The sequence below is a fragment of the Lutra lutra genome, chromosome 5, assembly GCF_902655055.1.
Source record: "Lutra lutra chromosome 5, mLutLut1.2, whole genome shotgun sequence".
In the NCBI taxonomy this organism is placed as follows: domain Eukaryota; kingdom Metazoa; phylum Chordata; class Mammalia; order Carnivora; family Mustelidae; genus Lutra; species Lutra lutra.
In genome coordinates this window covers 151,245,997-151,271,263 of record NC_062282.1, presented here as the reverse complement: position 1 = coordinate 151,271,263, position 25,267 = coordinate 151,245,997, and the positions used below count along the sequence as shown (strand labels likewise).

The following is a 25,267-nucleotide window of genomic DNA, read 5'->3' as shown; positions in this document are numbered from 1 at the left end:
TTTATTCATTTGGCAGAGAGAGAAAGAAGGGAAAAGCAGGCTCCCTGCTGAGCAGAGAGCCCGATGTGGGGCTCGATCCCAAGACCCTGAGATCATGACCTGAGCTGAGGCAGAGGCTTAACCCACTGAGCCACCCAGGCGCCCCATAAAATTTCAAGACTTTTAAATGTGAATTCATAAAAGCCCTGGAAAGGCCAAGCGAACAAAGGTTCTGCTACAAACCCACCATGTTCCCACAGGCAAACTCTATCATCAATTTCAGCATTTTGTGGCTTGTAAAATGGTATTAGGCAATCGAGATGATCACTATGGCCCCTTTTCAGCTATAGTGGTCTCCCATTTTTCCTACCATTTAGAGAGCACCATAGATTATTGAAATTATGAGATCTTAGCCAACATCAGTTGCTTAAGCCACATGGAACATATGAAATGCTGCACTGTGAAGACTCACCAGTCGTCCGGTTTGACAGCATCAGGATCTGGTATTTTTGGTCTTTCATCCCAGTCCTCAGGCTTCTGGTCTTCTGGGTCCTCAATCTCACGTGAAGGATTTACAGGAGGAGTCATGTCATTTAGCAAATTTCCACTATTCACAACAGACTGGTCCACTAATATTTCAAAACTATTATCTGGATTCAAGACTGAAAAAAATTAAATGCAATTTAAAAAAATAAATCAACCACTCATTTCCCAAGTTCTCTTTACCACAGCAGAAGATCCTATTTCTAATAGGAAATGGAAGCACAGAGTAATGACCTCAGGGTGTCAGAGTTAGAAGATGGTCTTGGGAGCCTTATGTAGTTAACCCTCTCTTCCTTATCTGTAAATCATAAATGCTAGTTCCTCGGGATTTTAAAACTAAAGCAAATGACACATAAAATTTAAAGTTGCAGAAGACTTCACTTATGGACATTAAAAACATCAAAACACCAAAGGTATATAAACTCATGCAATAATGATCTGACACAGGGGCGCCTGGGTGGCTCAGTGGGTTAAGCCGCTGCCTTCGGCTCAGGTCATGATCTCGGGGTCCTGGGATCTAGTCCCGCATCGGGCTCTCTGCTCAGCAGGGAGCCTGCTCCCCCCCCCCCCCGCCTGCCTCTCCATCTACTTGTGATCTCTCTCTGTCAAATAAATAAATAAAATCTTTAAAAAAATAAAATAAATAAAAAATAAAAAAAAAATAATGGTCTGACACAAATGGTTACACACCAATCAACAGGCAAATAAGTTTATTTATTATAACCACCACCCCCCAATAAGGAAAAGCCCATTTCCTCATTTTTTGAACTGGTACTACTACCATCTATGTTACCAAAATTTCCAAGTACACAAGCGTTTGATTTTATATATTAAACCACATGTCTACTTATGGTTGTACTTTTGAGTCCAGTGGAACTTTAAATCCATAAACATATCTGAAGTGAGACTTACTCTAAAGCCTGGATCCCACACCTAAATGTCTCACTGGCAACTGACTAGGTCCCAGCACATCCAGAATACTATGGAAAGCAGGGAGCACCTATGCCACTGGCCTCAGTGTTAACGAAGGCCGGCAACGTTGTCAGTCATATGTGCTCTCACAGAGATATTCTTACACCTTTGTGAAGAGAGTAAGTGGAATACAGCACGTTCAACTTTTTTTTTTTTAAGAGAGAAAGCACATGCATGTGTGCAAGGAGAGGAGCAGAAGGAGCGGGAAAGAGAATTCTGAAGCAGACTCCCCAATGAGCATGGAGTCAGACTTGGGGTTTAATTCCACAACCCCAGATCATGACCTGAGCTGACATCAAGAGCCAGCTGCTCAACCAACTGAGCCATCCAGGTACCCCAGCATTCGACTTTTAATAAAACACTACACGTATTTATACAGATACGGTCAAATACATATTACAATGTTGACATTTCAAATAATTTTAAATGTAATTTATTTTGCTTATTTCTAGCTTTTAAATTCTATATGGAGTATGTATTACTTCGGTTATAAAGAAAAAAAAGGTGGGGCCCCTGGATGGCTCAGTCGTTAAGCATCTGCTTTCGGCTCGGGTCATGATCCCAGCGTCTTGGGATTGAGCCACGCATTGGGCTCCCTGCTCAGTGGGAAGCCTGCTTCTCCCTCTTTCACTGTGTCTCTCTCTGTCAAATAAATAAAAATCTTAAAAAAAAAAAAAAAAGGGGGAAAGGAAAAAAGTTACTGTATTCTTTAGGAAAAGAGGTCTGTCTATATATACTTAAACCAGCAGGAAAAGCTTCATTAAAATAAAAAACGCATTCCAGGGGCCCCTGGGTGGCTCAGTTGGTTAAGCAGCTGGCTCTTGGTTTCAGCTCTGGTCCTGGTCTCAAGTCCATTCCAGGCTCTGAGCTCAGTCAGAGGATTTCTCTCTCTCTCCCACTCTGCCCTTCCCCTCCCTTGCATGGTCTTTCTCTCTCTCTCAAAAATAAACAAATACATCTTTAATAATAAAATAAAAAATGCATTCCAATGTCCAACTGTCTAGGGATGCCCAGGTGGCTCAGTTGATTAAGCATCTTGATCCCAGGGTCCTGGGATCGAGTCCCGTACTGCGCTTCTCGTTCTGCCCTGCCATTCCCCTGCCTGTGCTCTCTCTCTGACAAATGAAATCTTAAAAACACACACACACACAAACCTCAACCATCCAGGTATTGGAGCATCCAAACTTTAACTGAAAGATAATTTGAAAACAACAACATGTATTTCTTTTTTTCTTTTTTTTTTTTTTAAGATTTTATTTATTTATTTGACAGAGAGAGATCACAAGCAGGCAGAGAGGGAGGCAGAGAGAGAGAGGGAAGCAGGCTCCCCGCTGAGCAGAGAGCCCGATGCGGGGCTCGATCCCAGGACCCTGGAATCATGACCTGAGCTGAAGGCAGAGGCTTTAACCCACTGAGCCACCCAGGCGCCCCACAACATGTATTTCTATTGTGTCCCATTATTTAACATGTTATCAACAAGAAAATACACAATGGAGAACATGAGGGGAATCAGCAAAGTTTTTTACGGAACATACAAACTTACTCTTAAGATGGTCTCAAACCCCACTTTTCAATTCAACCTATGGGAAAAGCAGTTTTGCTGCTGAAAAATTAAGTTCTTTTCACCACTACAATACTAAGTCAACAGAGACTCTTACTTGCAGACTTCGGTCTTCTCCAGATATGTAATCTTTAAATTAAACAGATAATAAATGTATGGTGCCATAATACCCCCAAATTAATATGTTTTCTTACTTAATGTATAAAGATGTGTCTTCTTATCAGTAAAATAGGTCTTCAGATCTGCATCTGGCCTCTTAGCATGCTTTTCTTCATATACACCCGTTTTGGGGTTTTTGTGGCGGAAGATGAAATGCAATTTATAGTCTTCTCCACATTTATCTGGACCAAACATAATCGTATAAGGGGTCTTGTCATGGAACTGATCCTACAGAAACAAAAATTAATTATTTTTAAGTGACTCAATCAAAGGGTTCAAAAGCAAACTTTCAAAATGTGCTATTTCCTCTAAAAAAATCCCAGGTAAATTTCTGGCACCTTAAAAAAATGCTGATTCATTTGTGAGGCTTATATAGATACCACTGAAAAGGAATAACCAGAAATTACCCGGGGAAACTTACATTGAGGATACATGAAAGTACTTAAAAACAAAACAAAAACAAAACAGAGTAATGCATGTATCTAGATAGTTACTGCTTCTTTCATAAAACAAAGAAATAGGTTTGCCAAAACTAAAAATTACACAGAACAGAAGTCAGGGATAAGGCACAATGGCTTTGAAATTCACATCTCAAATAAAAAAGAAGCATCGAAGTCAATATTCCCAATCCTCTAAATATTTTAACAGTAGGAGAGGAGGCCTTCATTTTCTCAGGTCTTACAAGATTCTCTTTCCTTTTCTCTAAGATTCTTAAAAGACAACTGTGGGTGGCCATATAAGGAAACAGGAAGGACGTACCAGGTTGAGTTCTGGGGTTTTGGAAAGCAGTTTCACGTAGGCACCCCCACATTCTATTCCATTTTGGAAATTAACCTCATACCTGATTTCAAAGAGAAAACCAGAAAACCGTAAGGCATTTTGAAAGATCAAATTTCTTTGACCAGTCTTGGTCACATGTTTTATCACAGGTCATATGTTTATCCTTAAGAAAAATTTCACCCTATTGAAGACCTTTTTCTTAAGTAATTTTTATGCCCCACTGGGGCACCAATTCACACCCCAAGATCAACAGTCTCATGCTTTACTGAGTGCTCCTCATTTTCTTTTGCTTTTGAATGGCTGTTCAATCACCCCCAAAGCATAAGTAAAATAAAATAAAACCTTAATGCAGATTCCCAGTATACACTTTTGACAAAATCCTGATCATTCGCCATCAGGAGAAAATTAAGTTAATCTGTTTCAAAAGAATTTACTGGGCAGGAAAAAAGTACTGGATTACAGGATGCTTAAATATACTGCAAACCTGCCACTGTGATAGGTAATTATTCTTATAATTTCCTAAGATCTGGGAAGTTTCTATCAAGCAAACGTTTGACTCACTGAACAATGAGAGGCTTGGTATCAAACAAAAAGGGCTTGTTCAGTTTCGCAGAGATGGCATGATGCTTGGCCCGAGACATCAACACAAGCCCTTTATCACCTGGGAGCTTCGTTTCCTTCATTTCATCTACCTCCCACTTTCCTGCAAGACATCAGGAAAAAAAAAAAAAAAAATCCACTCACTAATCATGCCTTTGAAGATCTCTTAAATGGTAACAAGCAAAACTCCAAGGCATGCACATCTATCATACTGGCAAATTTTTAACCTACTCCATTTACCTATGAGAACTAGCCCATTAACCACACACATGTGACAAGTATTAGGATATGGTTTTTAAACCTGTAGCTTATTCACTTCATCTACACCTAGAAAGACCTTCCATTTAACATAGACAGCAGCACAGGTGACACATTACCTCTCCATTTTATGGTGTAAAGCAGTCAACAGGTCTAATCCTATGAACACACAGACAGCAAAGCTTCTAAGGGAAAAATCTTAAAATGTATACATACTATTTGCAGACCTGCCTTAAGACACACTATAGAAACCACACGTGAAGCCTCAGTCTGCTACTCTATGTAAATCAAATGGAACTCTCACCATCGTATTTGGCAATTTCATCATCAGTGTCATCTTTCTTGGCTTTGGATAAAATCCACCTGTAATTAGGACAAACCCCCAAATTAAGATTTAAATGCCAGCTGGCCTGTGAAAAGAAACAATGTAAATACTAACACAAGCAGCATCTACCAAGTCTTCTTAGCCTACTTAATCACTCTAGTACTTTCCTTTTTTTTTTTTAAGATTTTATTTATTTATTTGACAGACAGAGATCACAAATAGGCAGAGAAACAGGCAGAGAGAGGGGGAAGCAGGCTCCCTGCTGAGCAGAGATCCTGATGCGGGGCTCAATCCCAGGACCCTGGGATCATGACCTGAGCCAAAGGCAGAGGCTTTAACCCACTGAGCCAGCCAGGTGCTCCCACTCTAGTACTTTCAACTTTTAAATCTGCCAAACAGAAATACATACTATTCAACTCACAAACCTGTAAGAAAAAGTACCAAACCCATGAAATAATTCCACTTTTTTTTTTTTTTTTTTTTAGATTTTTAGTTACTGAAAGAGCGAGTGCGGATGTGGGGGGCGGAGAGAATCCGAAGCAGACTATTCACTGAGCATAGAACCTGACGTGGGGCTCGACCCTATCAATGCGAGATCAGAACCTGAGCTGAAACCAAGAGTCAGATGCTTAACTGAAGTCACCAAGGCATTCCTCCCCTTTTAAGACTAAAGAGAAAAAAATTTCTCAGTTCCAAAGAACAATATATAAGATCAAGGGGAAAAGAGAAATGGAAATTAGACCCACATATTCTAAAAAAACTTTTCTAAATGGACATGTTCTAAATTCCGTCTAAATGACGACAAACACTGGGGACATAAAATAGTTATAGTTAAGACATTTTACTATATAAAATGCTATCTGGGGACACCTGGGTGGCTCAGTTGGTTAAGCAGCTGCCTTCGGCTCAGGTCATGATCCCAGCGTCCTGGGATCGAGTCCCACATCGGGCTCCTTGCTCGGCAGGGAGCCTGCTTCTCCCTCTGCCTCTGCCTGCCATTCTGTCTGCCTGTGCTTGCTCTCTCTCCCTCTCTCTCTGACAAATAAATAAAATCTTTAAAAAAAAATTATAAAATGCTATCTGAAAAGGAATCCACTATCACATCTTACTTACATGATGCTTGCCTACAAGACATTTTTCCCCAAGATCACTTACCCTGACAGGGTTCCTCTGTCAAAAGAATCAGCAAAATACACTTCCCCTGTTGGAACCGGAGCTTTATAGGTAACCTGTGTTAAATTTAAAAATGTATCAAAAATTGCAATTTTCAGCACGATTCCCTTCTTAGTAAGATTTGCTTTCAATTACCCCAAACTTTTATAGCTGCCTCATGATTCAATATATGTAATTTATCATTGGCAACATATAAGAAAGGCTGCTATTTTAGCTAACTTTGCTTGCCCGTGGAAAAGGAGACAAATTTACCTTCATCCTTTGACTACCTCAAGAGGTCAAACAAATAGATTCAAAGACCACTTCAAACCTTGGGAGATGGAGGAGTGCTGGTATCTGGTTTCGATTTGGAGTCTTCTACCTCTTCAATAACATCATCGAGGTCGTCCTCAATATCAATCATATCATCATCGTGTCCTTCATGAGCCTGAACAACGCCAGTTCCAAGGACCAGTAACATACACAGCAGCCACTTCCCTTCCATGTTCTACATATAAAAAAAAAAGTAAAATCAGTGAAATGTTATTGCGTCCTTTTAAATATTTTTTAAAGATCACTGACCCCTCTCTTATTTAAAATTAAGGCCTTCAAATCAGAAAAAAACTTTACTGTGACTATTTCATTTTACAGATAAAGAAAATGAGCCCAGAGAGATAAAGGGGGTTTTCCTAAGATAGTTAAAAGACTGAATTTCACAAAAATTTCCAAATGAAACTCAAAACGATTGTCCCCATATAGAATTATCACATTGGCTTCCCAGAACCAGGCTGTCAGAATGTAATTTCCAACTCACTTCTTGCATTTAAAAACAGTTCGATGGGGGTGCCTGGGTGGCTCAGTGGGTTAAAGCCTCTGCCTTTGGCTCAGGTCATGATCCCAGGGTCCTGGGATTGAGCCCCGCATCGGACTCTGCTCAGCGGGGAGCCTGCTTCCCCCACCCCGGACTGCCTCTCTGCCTACTTGTAATCTCTGTCAAATAAATAAATAAGTAAATCTTTAAAAAAAAAAAATTCAAAAAAAAAAAAAAGTTCAATGATGGACAAAAGTTTTTTAACATATTAATTTGCAATTTACAATGACATGGTAACAGAAGGGCTAAATAGCCTCACATGAATGATTTAATATAGATATGGTTATTGTTCAAAGATCACCAAGTTTAGACATGGTTTTAAGTTGGTGTTTTAAGACTGAACAAAAATATTAAACCAAGGACTAGCTACTCTTACCTCTTGTTCTTTTTTTTTTTTTTTTAAGATTTTATTTATTTATTTGAGAGAGAGACAGTGAAAGAGAGCATGAGCGAGGAGAAGGTCAGAGAGAGAAGCGGACTCCCCGCGGAGCCGGGAGCCCGATGCGGAACTCGATCCCGGGACTCCAGGATCATGACCTGAGCCGAAGGCAGTCGTCCAACCAACTGAGCCACCCAGGCGTCCCTTACCTCTTGTTCTTTTAAACACGTAAGTGCCTTGTGTATTGTGTTAGGCTGTCATGGGTGGTAGTGGGTCCTCTTTCCAAGGACCAGAGATCTAAAGATATAAAAGCCGAGTCACATGGATGGACAACATGATTCAATAGTACGTAGTACAGTTCCAGTTCTGCAAGATGAATAAGGGTTCTAGAGACAGATGGAGGGGATGATTGCACAAGAATGTGAATGTAATTTATGCCACAGAACTGTACATTTATTTAATGATGGTTAAGAAAGTAAATCACCACAAACAACAAAAACTAATTTTTAAAAAAAGACAGTAAATCTTATGTGGTTTTAAGGCAACAACAAAAAAATGATTTAAGGAAAAAAACCTGAGTTTAACATTTTTGGTCTCTTATTTACAATGAAGACCTTTATTTCTCAGGCAAAATCCAAAAAGAATAAATAAGAAAAAAAACTGAAGGAGCGCCTTCATAAACTTCAAATGGCCCCAATTCACAACCAACACTGCCATTTTGACCAGCTGAGTTTCTAGAAAAATGTAAATCAATTTATTCTCATGCTCAGTTTAATGCCAATTCCTTATAAACTCTCTAATCCTTTACAATGAGTAACTCAACACAAATAACTATATTTTCATGCATCATTTAGTGGTATTTCTTTATTTATGCATCTTAGGACTGTGTTCATAGAATGAAAGAAGGTAGAGACTGGATTCCTAAATGCTTAGCATTTAGTGCGGAAAATAAAAGTGCTAAATAAAATCATTCACAACCTTCTCTAGGACTGGTTTTTAGAAAAAAATTTTTTTTTTTAAAGATTTTATTTATTTATTTGACATAGAAAGAGACAATGAGAGAGGGAATACAAGGAAGGGAAGTGGGAGACAGAGAAGCAGGCTTCCTGCCAAGCAGGGAGCCTGACGTGGGGCTCAATCCCAGCACCCTAGGATCACGGCCCGAGCCAAAGGCATACGCTTACAACTGAGCCACCCAGGCGCCTCTTTAGAAAAAATTCTTAATATCAACATTCTGCTTCAGTTTCTTATATACTTTAAAAACACAAGTAATCTCTCATTTATTCACTGGAAAGACCTCTGTTTTCTGGAATGGCATAGCAATATTGCTATTTGATTTACAACTTGCTCTTTGAAACTAAACAGGCTGATTTAACCCTTTTATCTAAATCAATTTTATCTAATTCCCAAGTTCTTGCCCATAGAAACAATGCTATGGGGCACCTGGGTGGCTCAGTTGGTTAAGTGTCTGACTTTGGCTCAGGTCATGATCTCAGGGTCCTGGGATGGAGGCCAGCCTCAGGCTCCTGGATTCTGCATGTCCCTCTCCCTCTGCCCCTCCACCCCACTTGTGTGCAGGTTTTTTTCTTTTTAAAGATTTTGTTTATTTTGAAAGAGAGCGTGAGAATCTCAAGCAGACTCCACACTGAGCATGGAGGCCCATGAGGGGCTTTATCTCAAGACCCCTAAGATCATGACCTGAGCCGAGATCAAGAGTCAGAGTCAGACCAACCCGCTCAGATGCCCCTAAATAAATAAAAATCTAAAAAAAAAAAAAAAAAAGAAAGAAAGAGACAAAGCTATAAATGGCGATTAGAGTCCCAGGTATAAGCTATAAAACCAAACTAGCCCCAAACACAGCTAAAACAACATATAGCTAAGACTTTTTGAAAGTAAATAAAATGTGCTAAGACTAGTAGTAATTAAAAGTACAAAAGCAATGGATTACTTAGAACTGAGTACTGGTGCTGGAACACACATTGTCCAAAGAAAAAAGCTAATCAGGAAGATGGTATGGTGGGCTAAACACTTGCCTTTAAAAAAGACAGAACTGATTTTTTTTTTCTCAGTAAGTTTTAATGTGTTGATATATCGCTGCTATAGACTGAATTAGATTCTCCCACCCAAATGTGCATGTTGAAGCCCTAATTCCCAATGTGACTGTATCTAGACACAAAACCTTTAAGAGAGGACTTAAGGTTAAGAGGTCACAGGGCGCATAGGGCCCTAATCCAGGGAAACTGGTACCCACGTAGGACACTAGGAGCGTTCATGCACTGAGGAGAGTCCGTATGAGGACACAATCAGGGGGCAGTTCTCTGCAAGCAGGAGAAACGTCCTCACCAGAAACCAATCCCAACACCTTGATCTGGGACTTCCAGGCTCCAGAACTGAGAGAAAATCATTTCCTATGATTTAAGCCCCTGCTGTGGTATTCTATTCAGCAGCCCAGGCCAACCAAAACAGCTCTCCTTCAGTTTTTAAGTAAAATGTAGAGCTGTGTTTCTCAAACTTAAACAGCTGTCAGCATCACACAGGGACTTGCTGAAGAAGACTGCTGGACTGGGTCCGAGTTTCTGATGCAGTCCAGGCCTGGATTTTTACTTTTCCAGCAAGTTCCGGGAACCACACTTTGAGACCACTGCTTAGGGTTTATGAATAATCCATCTGGGCTTCGTTTTCCAGTTTATAAAGCATTTTCATACACACTGTTCATATAAATCTCCTGTGAGGTATTACTCTCGTTTTATTTTATGGGTTAGGAAGCAAGACTTAGTGAAATCAAAATAACCTACTTATTATCACAACTAATAAGTGAGACTCAAAGAATTCAAATCCTCTATTTCTATTACCCTAAACAGAATGCTACTATGTAGTTGCATACTGAGAAGGCATAACGGAAGAGAAGACAGGAAGACGACCAGGCAGGAGGAGCCTTTAGGAGTGATCTGGAATGGGGAGGTTCAGATAGGGTTAGTGAGGGCAGAGCGACTGTGGAAGAGTGAGCCCAGGCTGTGGGCCTAGGATGGGGGGATGGGGGGGAGGCATCTGTGTCGGGGAGGCAGAGTGGTCCCACTACAAGGAAAACCCTTTTCACAGAGCAGAAGGCTGGCTACCTGGCTGTCAGGAACAACACAGGAAGTCTCTAGGAAGCTTCAGAAAATGCACTTCTCACCCACTGCAGTTTCCTCTACACTCTGGGATGCAGAACCTGGTTTTTTAGGTGAGAGAAGTGTGCAGGCATTCACCTATTCCCTTCACATAATCCAGAAGGCCGTGGAACCTGTGAGGCATCAGTCCTGCCAAACCACGCCTCTCAGAGCTCTTACCTTAATGAGCCTTACCCTCTGCCAGCTCCACATACGCTGTGTTAACACCAGTACTGTTACACCAGTATTGTTACAGTTATTTGCCAATATCCCCCCCAAATGCTACAACCAATAGGTCCATTCTAGTTCCAAGATCCACTAGTAAGTCAACTTAAATGTTCCAAGTTGTGTTAGAGATTTGTTCATATTTACAAAGAATTCAACAATAAATTTTAAGGTGACTTTAATTCTCTGCTTTGTTAATGAAAATCCAACATTACTAAGACACAGAATCCCCCCATCTTCTTTCAGCCCCCTACATGGAATGGAGTCCAAAAGGCAGCACTGACTGGGTGGGTATTTACACAGGATGTTGCACTACTATGCTTTCTAGAAGAAACCATAGGAGAAAATTTCGGTGATCTTGGGTCTCACAATAAGGTTTTACATACAACATCGAAAGCAAGATATATGGAAAGAAAAATCAGTAAGCCAGATTTTATTAAATTAAAAACTTCAACTCTGTGAAAGACTTAAGAGAATGAAAAGACAAATCAGACAAGGAGAAAATGCGTGGAAAACGCACAACTGATAACAGACTGGTTTCCAAACTGTACAAAGAACTCACACTCACCGAAGAGAAAACCAACCATCCAGTTACAGAATGGACAAAAAATTCTGAAGATAGCTCACCAAAGATACAGAGATGAAAAATAAACATGAAAAGATGCTCAGTATCATCTGTCACTGGCTACTTGCAAATTAAACCAAGATACCACCATGCACATATTAGAATGGCCAAGATCCAAACACTGGCAAAGGTGTGAAGCAACAGGAGCTCTCATTTATTGCTGGTGAAAATGCAAAACAGCATAGCCTCTTTGGAAGACAGTGTGGCAATTTCTTACAAAACTAAACGGAGTCTTACCATCTATTCAGCAATCATGTTCCTATGTACTTGCCCAACTGATCTGAAGGATTACATATCCACAAAACCCTCCACACCAGTGTTTCTAGCAGCTTTATCCATAACCACCCCAAACTTGGAAGGACCAAAAATATCCTTCAATAGCTGTATGAATAAACAAACTGCAATGCAATATTATTCAGCAACTCAAAGAAATGAGTTATCAAGCCACAAAAAGACTTGGATGAATTTTAAATGCATATTGCTAAGTGAAAGAAGCCAGTCCGAAAGGGAAAAATGTTGTATAATTGCAATATGACATTCTGGAAAAAGCAAAACTACAATACAGTAAAAAAATCAGTGGTCACCAGAGGTTCGGGGGAGGTGGTCAGGATGAATGCCATCAGCACAGGGGGATAATTCAGGCAGTGAGACTACTCTGTAGGTTGCTAGAATTATGGATACATAACTCCATTTGTCAAAACCCATGAAACGTCACAGCACAGAGAGTGAATCTCACTGGATGAAAACCTTAGAAAATCATTTAGGAGGTCGAGTGACCCAAGGACAGCACGTAGGATGTGACAATCTGTTACACATACATTAAACCACCTCACTGGAAGGGGTAGAGAGAGGATGCTGACCTACGTAACTTTGGAGTGTGTAAACTAGACTGTGCAAAAGCACTTTACCAGCTGGTAAGTTCGTTCCCAGGGGCGTACAGGTTGACAATCCTGATACTGCTGTATATGGACACGGGAACTGAGCAAGTGAGTATACGGGTGGTGGAAGGTGGGAGCCACCTTCTCACTGTTAGGTGTGCGCACTGACCGGTAAGCAAGGGCAAGAGGCTGGAGCAGCCCTATAGTAATGGGAGAGGGCTGGAGACATCAGTGTAAACTCATGCTGCAGCTAATTCACAGAGGGTTACATGTAGTATTTCTAGATATGCACACATATGCCCGTTAGTACACACGTTTCCCTGCTGTGTCACCTGTGAAGGCCTAGAAGAAACTACACCTCAGTAGCAATAAATATACCTAGTACCAAGATCTTGATTTTTTTTTTAAGAGTTTATTTATTTAGGGCGCCTGGGTGGCTCAGTTGGTTAAGCGACTGCCTTCGGCTCAGGTCATGATCCTGGAGTCCTGGGATCGAGTCCCGCATCGGCTTCCTGCTTGGCAGGGAGTCTGCTTCTCCCTCTGACCCTCCCCCTTCTCATACTCTCTCTCTCTCTCTCAAATAAATAAATAAAATCTTAAAAAAAAAAGTTTATTTATTTATATGACAGAGAGAGATCACAAGTAGGAAGAGAGGCAGGCAGAGAGAGAGGGGGAAGCAGGCTCCCTGCTGAGCAGAGAGCCCGATGCGGGGCTCGATCCCAGGACCCTGGGATCATGACCTGAGCCAAAGGCAGAGGCTTAACCCCCTGGGCCACCCAGGCACCCCAAGATCTTGATTTTTTTAAAAAAGATTTTATTTATTTATTTGACAGAGATCACAAGTAGGCAGAGAGGCAGGCAGAGAGAGAGGAAGGGAAACAGGCTCCCCGCTGAGCAGAGAACCCGACACGGGGCTCGATCCCAGGACCCCAAGATCATGACCCGAGCTGAAGGCAGAGGCTTTAACCCACTGAGCCACCCAGGCGCCCCCAAGATCTTGATTTTTAATACCACTTCCAATTAAAGGAAACAGGGCCCTTTAGAGAAGTGACCAACTCTAGGATTGGGGTAGGAAATAAATAAAGATGAGCCTGGAACATCTCACAGTGCCAGAGAAATGTTCAAAAAAGAAAACAAAAATAAAACACCCATCATGATTGGGGGGGGTGTTATGTTAAAGGAACACAAGAGTGCCCAGTGGCCAAAGTGGAACAGTATGAGTCAACAAAATAAGTGGTACTAGATAATACCCCAAGTATAAAGTAAATGTCCATCTGATACAAATACACGGGTAAAGAAAGAAATGGGGGAGAAGAGACAAGTTTCCCATGCAGAAATATTCCAACTGATCTATGCAGCTACTCCTCCTTGAAGGAAGGAGAGCCTAATCCCCCACTCTTTACATGTAGGGGGCTACACAGTAATGTCCTCCCAAGAGCACAGTATGGGAAAACCAAGAGAGAGAGAGAGAAAGAGAGAGAAACATTTCACTGGAGAAACCTGGCAAAAGCTATCTCACCCAGGTGACCAAGGTCAACATCAACAGTGAGAGGTCATGTTGAGAGTATGTACCCTTGACACAATGTGATGAAAAAAGGACTTTAACCTCTGCAGTCTTCCTCCCAAAAATCCGTATCCCCAGCCTAATCATGAGAAAAGCACTAAACAAAATCGCAACAACAGGAGGACATTCTACAAAACATCCAACCAGTAGTCCTCAAAAATGTCATGGCCGTCAAAACTAAGGAAAGTCTAAAGAACGGTTGCAGCCAAGGAAAGCCTAAGGAAATCTGACTAAATGCAATGTATCCTGGAACAGAAAAGGGACAGTGAGTAAAAACAAGGGAAACATGAATTAAAGAAAAGTTTAGTTAATATTTATGTATCAAGATTGGGTCATTAATTATAATCAAATGTTCCATACTAATTTTAAGTTGTTAACAGTAGGGAAAACTGGATGTGCATCATATAGGACTCCTCTGTGTGGTCTTCATAATTTCTCTATAAACCTAAGCCTTTTCTAAAAATTAATTTAAAAAAAAAAAAGATGTTCCACAATTATGCCTCAAATGGTTGATCTCCCACCCCTTCAAAAAAATCCTGGAGCTGAAATATACCACAGGAATCTAGTCTAGCTCTCCTTTTTGCACAAGAATGAGGTCCAGAGACCGACTTGCCAACAATCAGTTATTGGCAGAATCAGGATCAGAAGCCAAGGCTCCTGCAGCCTGGTACAGTGCACCCTACTTGGTAATTCCACAAATGCTTTTGTCTGAAAGACACAAAGTGATTTTTCACATATTTTAACAGCTAGGAAGATTTCAGAGGGTTTTTTTCTCCCTTTAAAGTCTTCATTTGTCTTTACACTGACAGAATCCTAAGCAGAGAGCACACTTCTACTGTCACTTTGCTTTCCTGTTTCTAAGATTATCGATAGGAAATCTATAACAAGGAGTTCAACAACAAAGCAAGAATGCTTAATTTAGAAAACAAACAGCACACACACACCCCCCCAACTTCCCCAGAGCCACAGAGCAAGTGGTTCATAGATTTGGAAGGTTGAGGAGTAAAAGTGCATAAAGCAATTACCTTTAAAGCAAGGAACATTCTCCTATAATAAAGAAACATTGATCACATTTGCTAAAATTCTCTTCTATTTCACAGTTCATGCCAAGATCTATCAGCTCTTTGACAGCAAGGCTTCCCACATTCCTGCACGCCATGACAGCCCCCCCACCTCCAACTTTAAGCCATTATATTCTTAGATCACTTCATTTTTTGGTCTTCTTTCAGAGGCCATCTTCTCTCCCTGTCTCTCATAATTTTTATCACTGCAAGACTCTTACCTTAAACTCTACAGCAAAGCCCCTCTGAGCCAGGACGCAAATGCTGGGTGGATGAACCACCTGTAGCTAGGCTAGTCGGTGCTATGAGAGTTTCACAATGGGCTGTTTAAATTCCTATCTTAGCCAAATTAAAATCACTACAGTCATGGACCCCCAGGACAGCCTGCAATCAGAAAACAAAAGCACAAATATGAAAATCTTTCAACATCTATGAATCTACTGAAGTGGACAACTTGTCTCAAAAATACCATTCAGTTATATACAAATGGGAGTTTTGTGTGGTTCTGTCTTATGATACCCTTTAAGCAAAGGCTTAGTCAGTAAAACCAGTAACTGTGGGGGCCAACTCCATATGGTCCAAGTTCTGATTTCTACTGATCCAGAACTTGATCTAAAACAAAACCTACGGGACAGATGGGTGGCTCAGGGTTAAGCATCTGATTCTTGATTTCGGCTGGGGTTCTGATCTCAGGGTGGTGAGATCGAGGGTGGGACCAGGCTCCCCATTCAGCAGGACTCTGCTTGAGACTCTCTCCCTCTCCTTCTGCCCCTCCCCATGCTCACAAGTGAACACACTTTCTTTCAAATAAATAAATCTTTAAAAAATAAAATAATAAAAATAAAACCTACAATACCTAGGTTCTAGAGAAATCAACAGACTGCATATCCTTCAAATCCTCATCAGTCAATCAACTGGACTTCTGATAAAAGCTGGGTGGCATGGGGGCGCCTGGGTGGCTCAGTGGGTTAAGCCGCTGCCTTCGGCTCAGGTCATGATCTGAGGGTCCTGGGATCGAGTCTCGCATCGGGTTCTCTGCTCGGCGGAGATCCTGCTTCCCTCTCTCTCTCTCTCTCTGCCTGCCTCTCCATCTACTTGTGATCTCTCTCTGTCAAATAAATAAATAAAAAATCTTAAAAAAAAAAAAAAAAAAAGCTGGGTGGCAGAGTTCAAGATTGTTTTCTGGCAATCACAGGCTCAGACTGGGAATTATATATTAAAAAGGTTAAAGGAAAAAATGCATCTGATGCCCATCAGAAAACGTGGCTAGAGTAAGACACTAAACCAATGTTTGTTAATGGTATCCAATTCCACGAGTGCCAAGGAGGTATCAAATATGAAAAAAAAAAAAAAAAAGTCAATCAGGAACTCAATCTGTAATATGGTGTCCATAAAGTCTGAAAACACAAGGGGCAAGGGGATTTTTAAAAATCTGGAAACATAAAAATGTTTTACGGATTAAAAGTGACCTTGATGACATTATGTATACTTGCCTGTGTTTTCAGACTTAATGAATATACTGTAGTAGTAGTTCTACAAATCAATTTGGGGGGGGTTTTGGGGTCAGTATCAAAATAAACTCATAATACTATAACCTTTTCTTTTCTTTATCTAACTTGCAAAAAATGCACAGGTTAGTACCACTTAAGACTCATGCTAGTATTCTCTTTCTACAAAAACAATGCCAAAAAAGCAGCAATTTCAAAAATAAATTCCCATGATAAAACTGCATAGAACTATATACACACACAAGTGCATGTAAATCCTGGTAAACTCTAAGTAAGGTCTGTAGATTGTACCAATGTCAATTTCCTGGATTTGAGATTGAACTATAGTTATGTAAGAAGCAATAACTCAGGGGATGCCTGGGTGGCTCAGTCAGTTAGGTGTCTGACCCTGGATCTTGGTTCAGGTCTTGATCTCAGGGTTGTGAGTTCAAGCCCAGCACTGGGCTCCACCCTGGGCATGGAACCTACTTCAAAAAAAAAAAAAAAAAAAAAAAAAAAAAATGCTACAATTGGGGGAAGTTGCATGATGGTTGCCAGAGACTGCTCTGTACTATTTTTGCAACTTCTTACAGGTCTATAATTAGTTCAAAATTAAATGGTCTTTTTAAAAATATTTTTATTTATTTATTTGACAGAGTGATAGAGAGCAGAAGTAGGCAGAGGGAGAAGGAGAAGCAGGCTCCGCACTGAGCAGGGAGCCCGATGTGGGGTTTGATTCCAGGGCCCTGGGATCAAGACCCGAGCTGAAGGCAGACACTTAACTCACTGAGCCACCCAGGTGCCCCTGAAATTAAATGTTTTTATTTTTTTTTTTAAAGATTTTATTTATTTATTTGACAGAGAGAAATCACAAGCAAGGCAGAGAGGCAGGCAGAGAGAGAGGAGGAAGCAGGCTCCCTGCTGAGCAGAGAGCCCGATGTGGGGCTTGAAAGGACCTGGGATCATGACCTGAGCCGAAGGCAGCGGCTTAACCCACTGAGCCACCCAGGCGCCCCATGAAATTAAATGTTTTTAAATGACGTATACTGGATCAACAAAGATGGCACTTCAGACTTGAGCAAAGTTGTCCAGAGACCAGCTTTAAACTGACCTCCTTCTGTAAAGCTTAAAATTATAAAGGAAGACTCAGAAAAATGAGCTGGATTAGAAATCTGAACTTGAAGAGGTCAAGTCTTTCTCTTTTCCTTCCAGTTAATAACGGTTTTGTTTTTGGTAATTAAATGTAATTATCTACCTATATCCATGCCAGAGTATCTCCACCCTCTGGATTCACATGGACAAACACACACATTTATACTATACACTTATAATATACATGACTTCTGGCTTGATTCCCAATTTCCCAAGGACAGAGCACTAAGTCCAGCTCTCAAAATCTCAGGGACAGGAGTCTTCAAGAGCACCTAATCTACTCACTTTTAATACTGCAGTCGACACTTTTTAACTTTTACAAGAGTGAATTCATTTTGACTTCTAGAGTTGGAAATTTCCTATCTTAAAATGGACAATTCAGAAAAGTAATTCCTGATAACCCAAGGCAGTACGGCACATGTAGCTGGTATAACCCAGAGAAGCCTGGGCCCCAGACTCCCCTGCTCCTCCCTGTGGCCCTGCTCAGCTTACTGAACTCCCAGGAGTCTTCTTCCCTGTTTTACAGCTGTGGGTAATAGTACTACTGGTGGGAAGGCCTGCTGTGAAAATAGAAAAAGGTAATACAAAGTCTATCAGAGTCCAGGACTTTATAGGTAGGTATAAGCAAATAGTTCGTTCTTTGATGCACAATTAGTACAACCAATTGAATTAGTTCAATTCTCATACAAGACCCATAGGTCTAATACACCTGCCTCCTCCTCCAACGTTTTTCAGCAAAGCTGAATAATTTTGCATGGCCAGAAAAACTTGCTTTCCTCCAACCACACTGTATGATTTCTTAACTCTTCCTTGCAATGGTGTCTCTACAATTTCAGCATTCGTAGACAGAAATGTCCATGTTTATCTGTGATTTTTTTCCTGCTTTGTCACTGATTATTTCTGTTCATGAATTCTCCAAAATTCAATTTATTTCTTGGTTAATTCTAATTCTGTTCTCAGCACATTCTGAAAAAAGACAATCCCAACTATTTTACTACATACATTTAATAACACAGGAGACTTCACCTGTACACGTAATATCTGATTTAACAGAAACAGACAATTCTGCATTGAATTTCAGCAAATTCAGATAACCACTTAGATCAACTTTAGGAATGGGCACGCTAAAGAAATAGTAAATTTGTACCCTGTAAAGCACAAAACTTTATTCTCAATAAGGGTCTGTGTAGAAAAAAAGGTATTTAAAACAAATGGAGCCTTATTTTTTGAGTTCATTAAATTTAAAATTTCTATATTTTACCTTTTTAAGTCTATTTTTTTCATAGGAAATATTGGTCTGGGGCACCTGGCTGCTAAGTCAGTAGAGCATGCGACTCTTGATCACAGGTCAGGAGTTCAAGCTCCATGCTGGGCGTAGAACTTACGTTTAAAAAAAAAAAAAAAAAATATATATATATATATATATATATATATATATGTATGTATTTTGGTGTATGGGGGAGAGAAGTAGGGATAGGGTGGCTGGGTTATGGACATTGGGGAGGGTATGTGCTATGGTTGAGTGCTGTGAAGTGTGTAAGCCTGATGATTCACAGACCTGTACCCCTGGGACTCATAATACATTATATGTTAATAAAAAAAAATTTTTATTAAAAAAATATATATATAGGTGTATGGTTTTCTTTTCTTGTGAAGGCTTTGTCTGGTTTTGGTATTTAGGGAATATTGACCTTACTAAATGGGTTGAGAATATTCTCTCTCTCCTATTTTTCAGAGGAGTTTGTGGAAGGATTGGTATTAATTGCTCCCTAGGTTTCTGAATGAATTTACCAATAAAGGCATTTGGTTGTGGGCTTTTATTTGTGGGACTTTGTTTCTTAAAAGAAGTTAGGAAATTTCAACCCTAATTCCTATAATCCATGTGAAATTAGAAAGAGGAACAGAAGAAATCCCCAGGAAGGGATTGTCACTTCATCAAGCTGAAGAAGTTCTTTCTATTCCCAGTTTATTATTTTTTTAAATAAACATTTTATTTACTTGAGAGAGAGAGAGAGAGAGAGAGCATGAGACAGGGGAGGGCCAGAGGGAGAAGCAGACTCCCAACAAGCAGGGAGCCCGATGCGGGACTCAATCCGGGGACTCCAGGATCATGACCTGAGCTGAAGGCAGTCGCTTAACCAACTGAGCCACCCACGTTCCCCAGTTTATTTATTTTTATCATGAAAGGGAGCATTTTGTCAAAAGCTTTTTTCTGTGTCTATGAGATATGGTTTTTGTCCTTTATTAACATAGAGTGTTACATTCATTATTGTATGCTGAACCAACCTTGCATTCCTGAGATAGTGACGCCAGTTGGTCATGGCGTATAGTCCTTTTTATATGTTGCTGGATTCTATCTGCTAGCATTTTGAGGGTTTTGCATCTATTTTCATAAAGATACAGGTCTACAGTCTTCTTGTGAAGTCTCTGGTTTTGGTATCAGTATAATACTGGCCTCATAGAATGAGTGGGAAGTGTGCTCTCTTCTATTTTTGGAAGAGTCTATGAATGACTGATGTTAATTCTTGTTTAAGTATTTGGTAGATTTAACCAGTAAAGCCATTTGGTTCTGGGCTTTTCTTTGTGGGACTTGTCTCTTAAAAGAAGTTAAGCTATTTCAAATAATTCCTTTAATCCATGAGAAATTAGAAAGAGGAACAGAAGAAATGACCTACCTAATGTTCTTGGTTGTTCAAAAAAAAAAAAAAAAAAAAACCAATTTATTTTTTAAGGCAGCATATAAGAAATGAGGCAGTCTTTCTTTCATGCAGGTTATCCACTCATCTATTAATACACCCTTTCAAAATGTTGGTCTTATGGGGTTTAAATATCTCAGGTTGTCTAATTTAATCCCTACAAGAACCCCAGGAGGTTTGATCACCCTCAGCTGACATAGGAGAAAACTAAAGCTAAGAGAAATTACAGAAACTGTCCGAGGTCACATTAGACACACAGCAGTGTTTGTGAGCAGGTACTCAGAAGTCACAATCGCTCCTGGACTATCCAGTAACTTGGTACAGTGAGTGAACTGCTAACTTTGGGGCCTCAGTTTCTGCATCTCTTAAATGAGAATAAGAACACTATATACTTCTTAGGGTCGTTGTATAAACAAAATGCAAGTGCCTGGCTTGCAGGATATATGCATAACCCTAGCAGGGATTTCTACTATTGCTACATATGGCCTAGTGATACCACGTAAGTTTTAATGGTTCTAAAACTCGAAGTTTTTTTTTTTTTTTTAAAGATTTTATTTATTTGACAGAGATCACAAGTAGGCAGAGAGGCAGGCAGAGAGAGAGGAGGAAGCAGGCTCCATGCTGAGCAGAGAGCCCAATGCGGGGCTCGATCCCAGGACCCTGAGATCATGACCTGAGCCGAAGGCAGCGGCTTAACCCACTGAGCCACCCAGGCGCCCCATAAAACTCTAAGTTTTAAGGCAAGCAAGAAATTGTAAGTCTTCGATTGGAAAGGAATCAGTTAAAAGGGATTTGATTCCAGTCACTGATGAACCAATTTACTACTCTATACCTTCTGACTGTATTACACATGCATCTAGTCAAAAAGTAAAAGCATTGTGGGGGCGGGGGCCCCACATAAAACATAATCTTTATTGTGAATGCTTATCCACTTAAAAATATATCTATATGGGTGCCTGGGTGGTTCAGTCAGTTAAATGTCAGCCTTTGGCTCAGGTCGTAATCCCAGGGTCCTGGAATGTAGTCCCACATCTGGCTCCCTGGGGTGTCTGCTTCTCCCTCTACCCTTCCCCCTGCTCGTAATCACTCTCACATAAAATCTTAAAAAAAAATACACACACACACACACACACACACACACCTTGTTTTGAGTTTTGAATTTTGTTTTTCATTGATGGGAACATAATTGGTTTTTCCATACCACCACTTTTTTTTTCCTATAACCTAATTAGGTTTAACATGTGAATACTCAAAACACATTGCTGAAGATCCCCTTTTTCAAGGGGATTTTTTTTCTTTTTTTTTTTTTTCAAGATTTTATTTATTTATTTGACAGAGAGAGAGATGGAGCACAAGCAGGGGGAGCGGCAGGCAGAGAGAGAAGCAGGCTTCCCACTGAGTGGGGAGCCCGACGGGGGCCTCGATCCCAGGACCCTGGTTATCAGGACCCAAACCAAAGACCGCTGCCTAACAACTGAGTCACCCAGGCGCCCAATCCTCTAAATTCTTTATCAAAAAACAAACAAACAAACAAAAAATTCTCCAAATCGTTTCATAGCTCAAAGGTAAGCTTAATTTACAAGTACATCTGTTGCAGTTAAAAAAATCGACCAACCAGCAGCACTTTCCCAATGAAGTTCTACAGTAAGCTATACAGGTTACAACTATGTGCGGGCCCTTTATTTTTCCTAGGAGTTGTTATGGACTGCCAGTTCTTCTGCCAGGAGTGTAGCAGTTCCCTGTTCACCATCTTATTTGTCCCTCCCAGTAACCCCCCCCCGAATGGTGAGGCAGCCAGGAGACTTCCCATTTCTACCTTGAAGATGGGGAAACCAAGGTGGCTCCTAAGTCAGTTACTTACCATGCTGGGCCTGGAATTCAAGACTCTGCCTTCTGCTTACCAACCGTCACTTCATGCCTGAAGCTATCTTGCAGGGCAAAGTGAACTCTCATGAAAGGATGCAACAGCATGATTGCTAAAAGGGCAGCAACAGCTTCTGCCCAACCGTTTACCTCTCATGGTTCTTGGAAGATAATGTCAGCTGAACTGCCTGACCAATTAAGATAGTTAGGTGGAGCGGGATGCTAACACCCATTTTCAGATAGGTCAGAAAATCTGCCGTTGTGGGACTCATTCACTCCAATACACCGTTCACTCCAGCCTTCTCGTGATTCAGTTACCAGGCCTGCTGGCTTGTGCACCCTGGCTGGTGCGAAGAACTCCCACACAGTGCTTTACCTCTCGGTTCCAAGTCTGCTCTGAGTATAATTACAGCAAGTGTACAACATGGCAGTGATTCTATTCATGACCCCCAAACGATCCGGAAAAAGCTAAGATACAGTTAGCACCTCAAAACTCAACACAACTCCTCTCTTAAAGACAGAAGTCTACTCATTACAAAATTGAACAAAATATTCCGTTTCCTAAATCAGAGGAAAAGAGACTTAACCGTGGCTCACCTTTGTCCTCGCAAGCTTTTAATATTCAACTCAGTTTAACTTCCCTCAACGGGCATTCACTCACGTGTGCCATTCCCAGCAGCCGACCCACTAGATCCAGTTCTCCCTCCCGTTACTGTAAACGTAGCTTCAGCCAGAAACAAACACTGCGCTGTACGTTCATTAAAGTTTGAATTAAAAATAAAGACGTAAATGTGACTTCAGATACTGGGCAACAGGACCTAACTCGAAACGCAGCATGGGAGTGCAGTGGACCAAATGAACTGGGATTTGAGCAACACTGCAATCATTATTCGTCTAACACTATGTGTCAGACTTCCCCACCTTACTGTACACCCAATTTAGTTCTAACAACAACTTCATCAGGTATTATCACGTCCGTTATTTGTGGAGAACTAGGACCCAAACGGTAAGTGAACTGCCTAAGTTCACACAACAACAAATGATCCAAAGGGCTTGAACCAGGGCCGTTATACCCTCAACCCCTCCACCAAAACTGCCCTGCCCTCAGCTATAATCCCAAACGTGATCATAAAATTAATGGGCATGACCTTGGGCCAGTCATTTCATAGCTCTGGGTCTCCCGTTTCCTCCACCATAAAGCGCCCTGCCCTCGGTGAGCTTTTGGGTGCTTTCCTGCTTTTTAATAACGTCCCCTGAATTTCCGACTGGATCCCTCCCCACCCCCAAACAGGTGTAAATGTTAAGACTGAAGTTTTTCAACCAAGGCGTGTTCTAGCACATTCTCCACTCTTCGGGGGTGCTAGGGTTCAGTCTTCGCTTCGCGGGTTTATCTTCCCCCACCGAACCTGTAAGGCTAATCCCAGACGTTCCCTCCCGGTCTGAGACCCCCTTCTCCCACTGCTAGGAGCGCCGACTAGGCCCGATCCCACTCCAGACCTTTCCCCGCTGACTCCGACCCACCTCGCGGCTCCCCAGGTAGCCAGTAAAAGGCCTCAGAAAGCCCTAGAAGCAAAGCCATAGGAAGAAGTTAGCCACCCAGAGGTCAAGGGAGCCTCTAGGGCACCTGCCACGCCTCCCGCCCCCGGCGGCGCGGCCAGGGCCTGGCTCCCCACACCGAGCAGCCCAGATTCGGGCCTCGTCCCTCACCACCGGCGCGTCTGCTGGGGCCTGGGCCCTCAAACCCAGCCCGACCCCCTCGGCCCCGGCCACGCCCGGCCCTTCGGCCGCCGCGCCCCGCACCCAGGCCCCCCAGGGTCCTCACAGGCCCGAGGACACGCGTGGGCCTCCTGTCTCACCTCGAGTTTTACGGCGACCGCGGGCGGTGCCAGCGCCTCCACCCGCCCGCACACCTGGCCCGGCGCTGCAGTGGAGACAGCGGCAGAGGCGGCCCGACCGTCACGTGCCGCAGAACCAAGAGGCCTCGGCTACCGCCGCTGCCGCGCGAGCGAGCCCCACCGCGCGAAGCCCAGCCCTGCGTCCGCCCCTCGCTCCTGAGTAGCTAGGGCCGGCGCCAAGTCCCGCCCCCCCGCACAAGCTCCGGTCTTTGATTGGCCGGTGTGGCCATCGCTCTATGCACCTTCCCATACGCCCCCTAGGGCTATTCTTCGTGGAGTGTGAGGATTGGCTGGGAATGAGGCAGGAAGTGGCTGTTGATTGGGCGGGAGGGAAGGAGGTGGGCCGCCCCGGAATCGGGAACCTCGGGCGCGCGCGCCCTGGGGCGGGGCCGGCGTTCGGGCGCCTGGTTGCCCTGGTACCTTAGTGGGCCCGCTGCCCGGCCTTTCATCCCCAGCTGTTCGGTTCCTACGCCGCCGGGGCCTGGACCTGGCCCCCGGGATGGGCATCCCGTTCCTTTGGCTTAGGGTCAAATGGCAGTCGGCAGACCGGGTGGGAGCTCCGCTGGGCCATCGGGAGGGGCCGGTTCCCGGAGGCGGCATGTGCGGGCCCGGGACGGAACCCGGCGCGGGCTCCCCTGGCCTGGCCTGGAGTTGACTTCGCAGCGCTTTGCATGTAACCCGGCGCCACCGTTCCTGCAGAGTCATCTCTCTGGGCGTAGCAGCCTGCCGCCGCCTTACCCAGCACAGAGTTCAGAATGCTATAACCCAAGGTTATTTCCTTTTTCAGTTTGGGATGTCTCCTTGAATAAGATTACACGTAAGGGCCCGGAGACAGACGGCATTCGGGGAAAAGGATGGGAAGATGTCAGACACATCAGTTTTTGTAACCCACTTCAGACACATCTTCAGTTTTAATGTGCTGAGAACCTCAGAAAATGGTTTCTCTCGGCCTTTATAGGTCCTGGTCTTGGTCTTCCGTTTGTTTGGAGACCCAAAGGCTGAATCTTAAGATGGAAAAAACTAGAATCAGCAGGTTAAGAATCAGCCACGGTTAAGTCTTTTTACCTCTGATTTAGGAAACGGAATATCCTAT

The 25,267-nt window shown here is 42.3% G+C and overlaps 1 protein-coding gene across 3 annotated transcripts in view; it reads right to left on the bottom strand.

Moving 5' to 3' along the window:
- Nucleotides 1-24,302, bottom strand: part of CANX (calnexin) — a 36,068-nt gene extending 11,766 nt beyond the window's left edge. Inside the window, exons 1-9 of one of the 3 annotated variants that reach the window (XM_047729382.1) lie at nucleotides 24,136-24,302; nucleotides 23,801-23,842; nucleotides 6,661-6,837; nucleotides 6,333-6,406; nucleotides 5,157-5,215; nucleotides 4,556-4,697; nucleotides 3,974-4,055; nucleotides 3,250-3,442; nucleotides 452-641 (exon numbers count right to left, since the gene is read on the bottom strand). In XM_047729382.1, the coding sequence (XP_047585338.1) occupies nucleotides 452-641; nucleotides 3,250-3,442; nucleotides 3,974-4,055; nucleotides 4,556-4,697; nucleotides 5,157-5,215; nucleotides 6,333-6,406; nucleotides 6,661-6,834 (914 nt within the window). In that variant the 5' untranslated portion in view covers nucleotides 6,835-6,837; nucleotides 23,801-23,842; nucleotides 24,136-24,302. Of the gene's footprint in view, nucleotides 1-451; nucleotides 642-3,249; nucleotides 3,443-3,973; nucleotides 4,056-4,555; nucleotides 4,698-5,156; nucleotides 5,216-6,332; nucleotides 6,407-6,660; nucleotides 6,838-15,302; nucleotides 15,466-23,800; nucleotides 23,843-24,135 lie in introns of all 3 variants that reach the window. The other 2 variants (XM_047729381.1, XM_047729380.1) reach the window with 2 other exon arrangements.
- Between the last annotated feature and the right edge of the window lie 965 nt (nucleotides 24,303-25,267).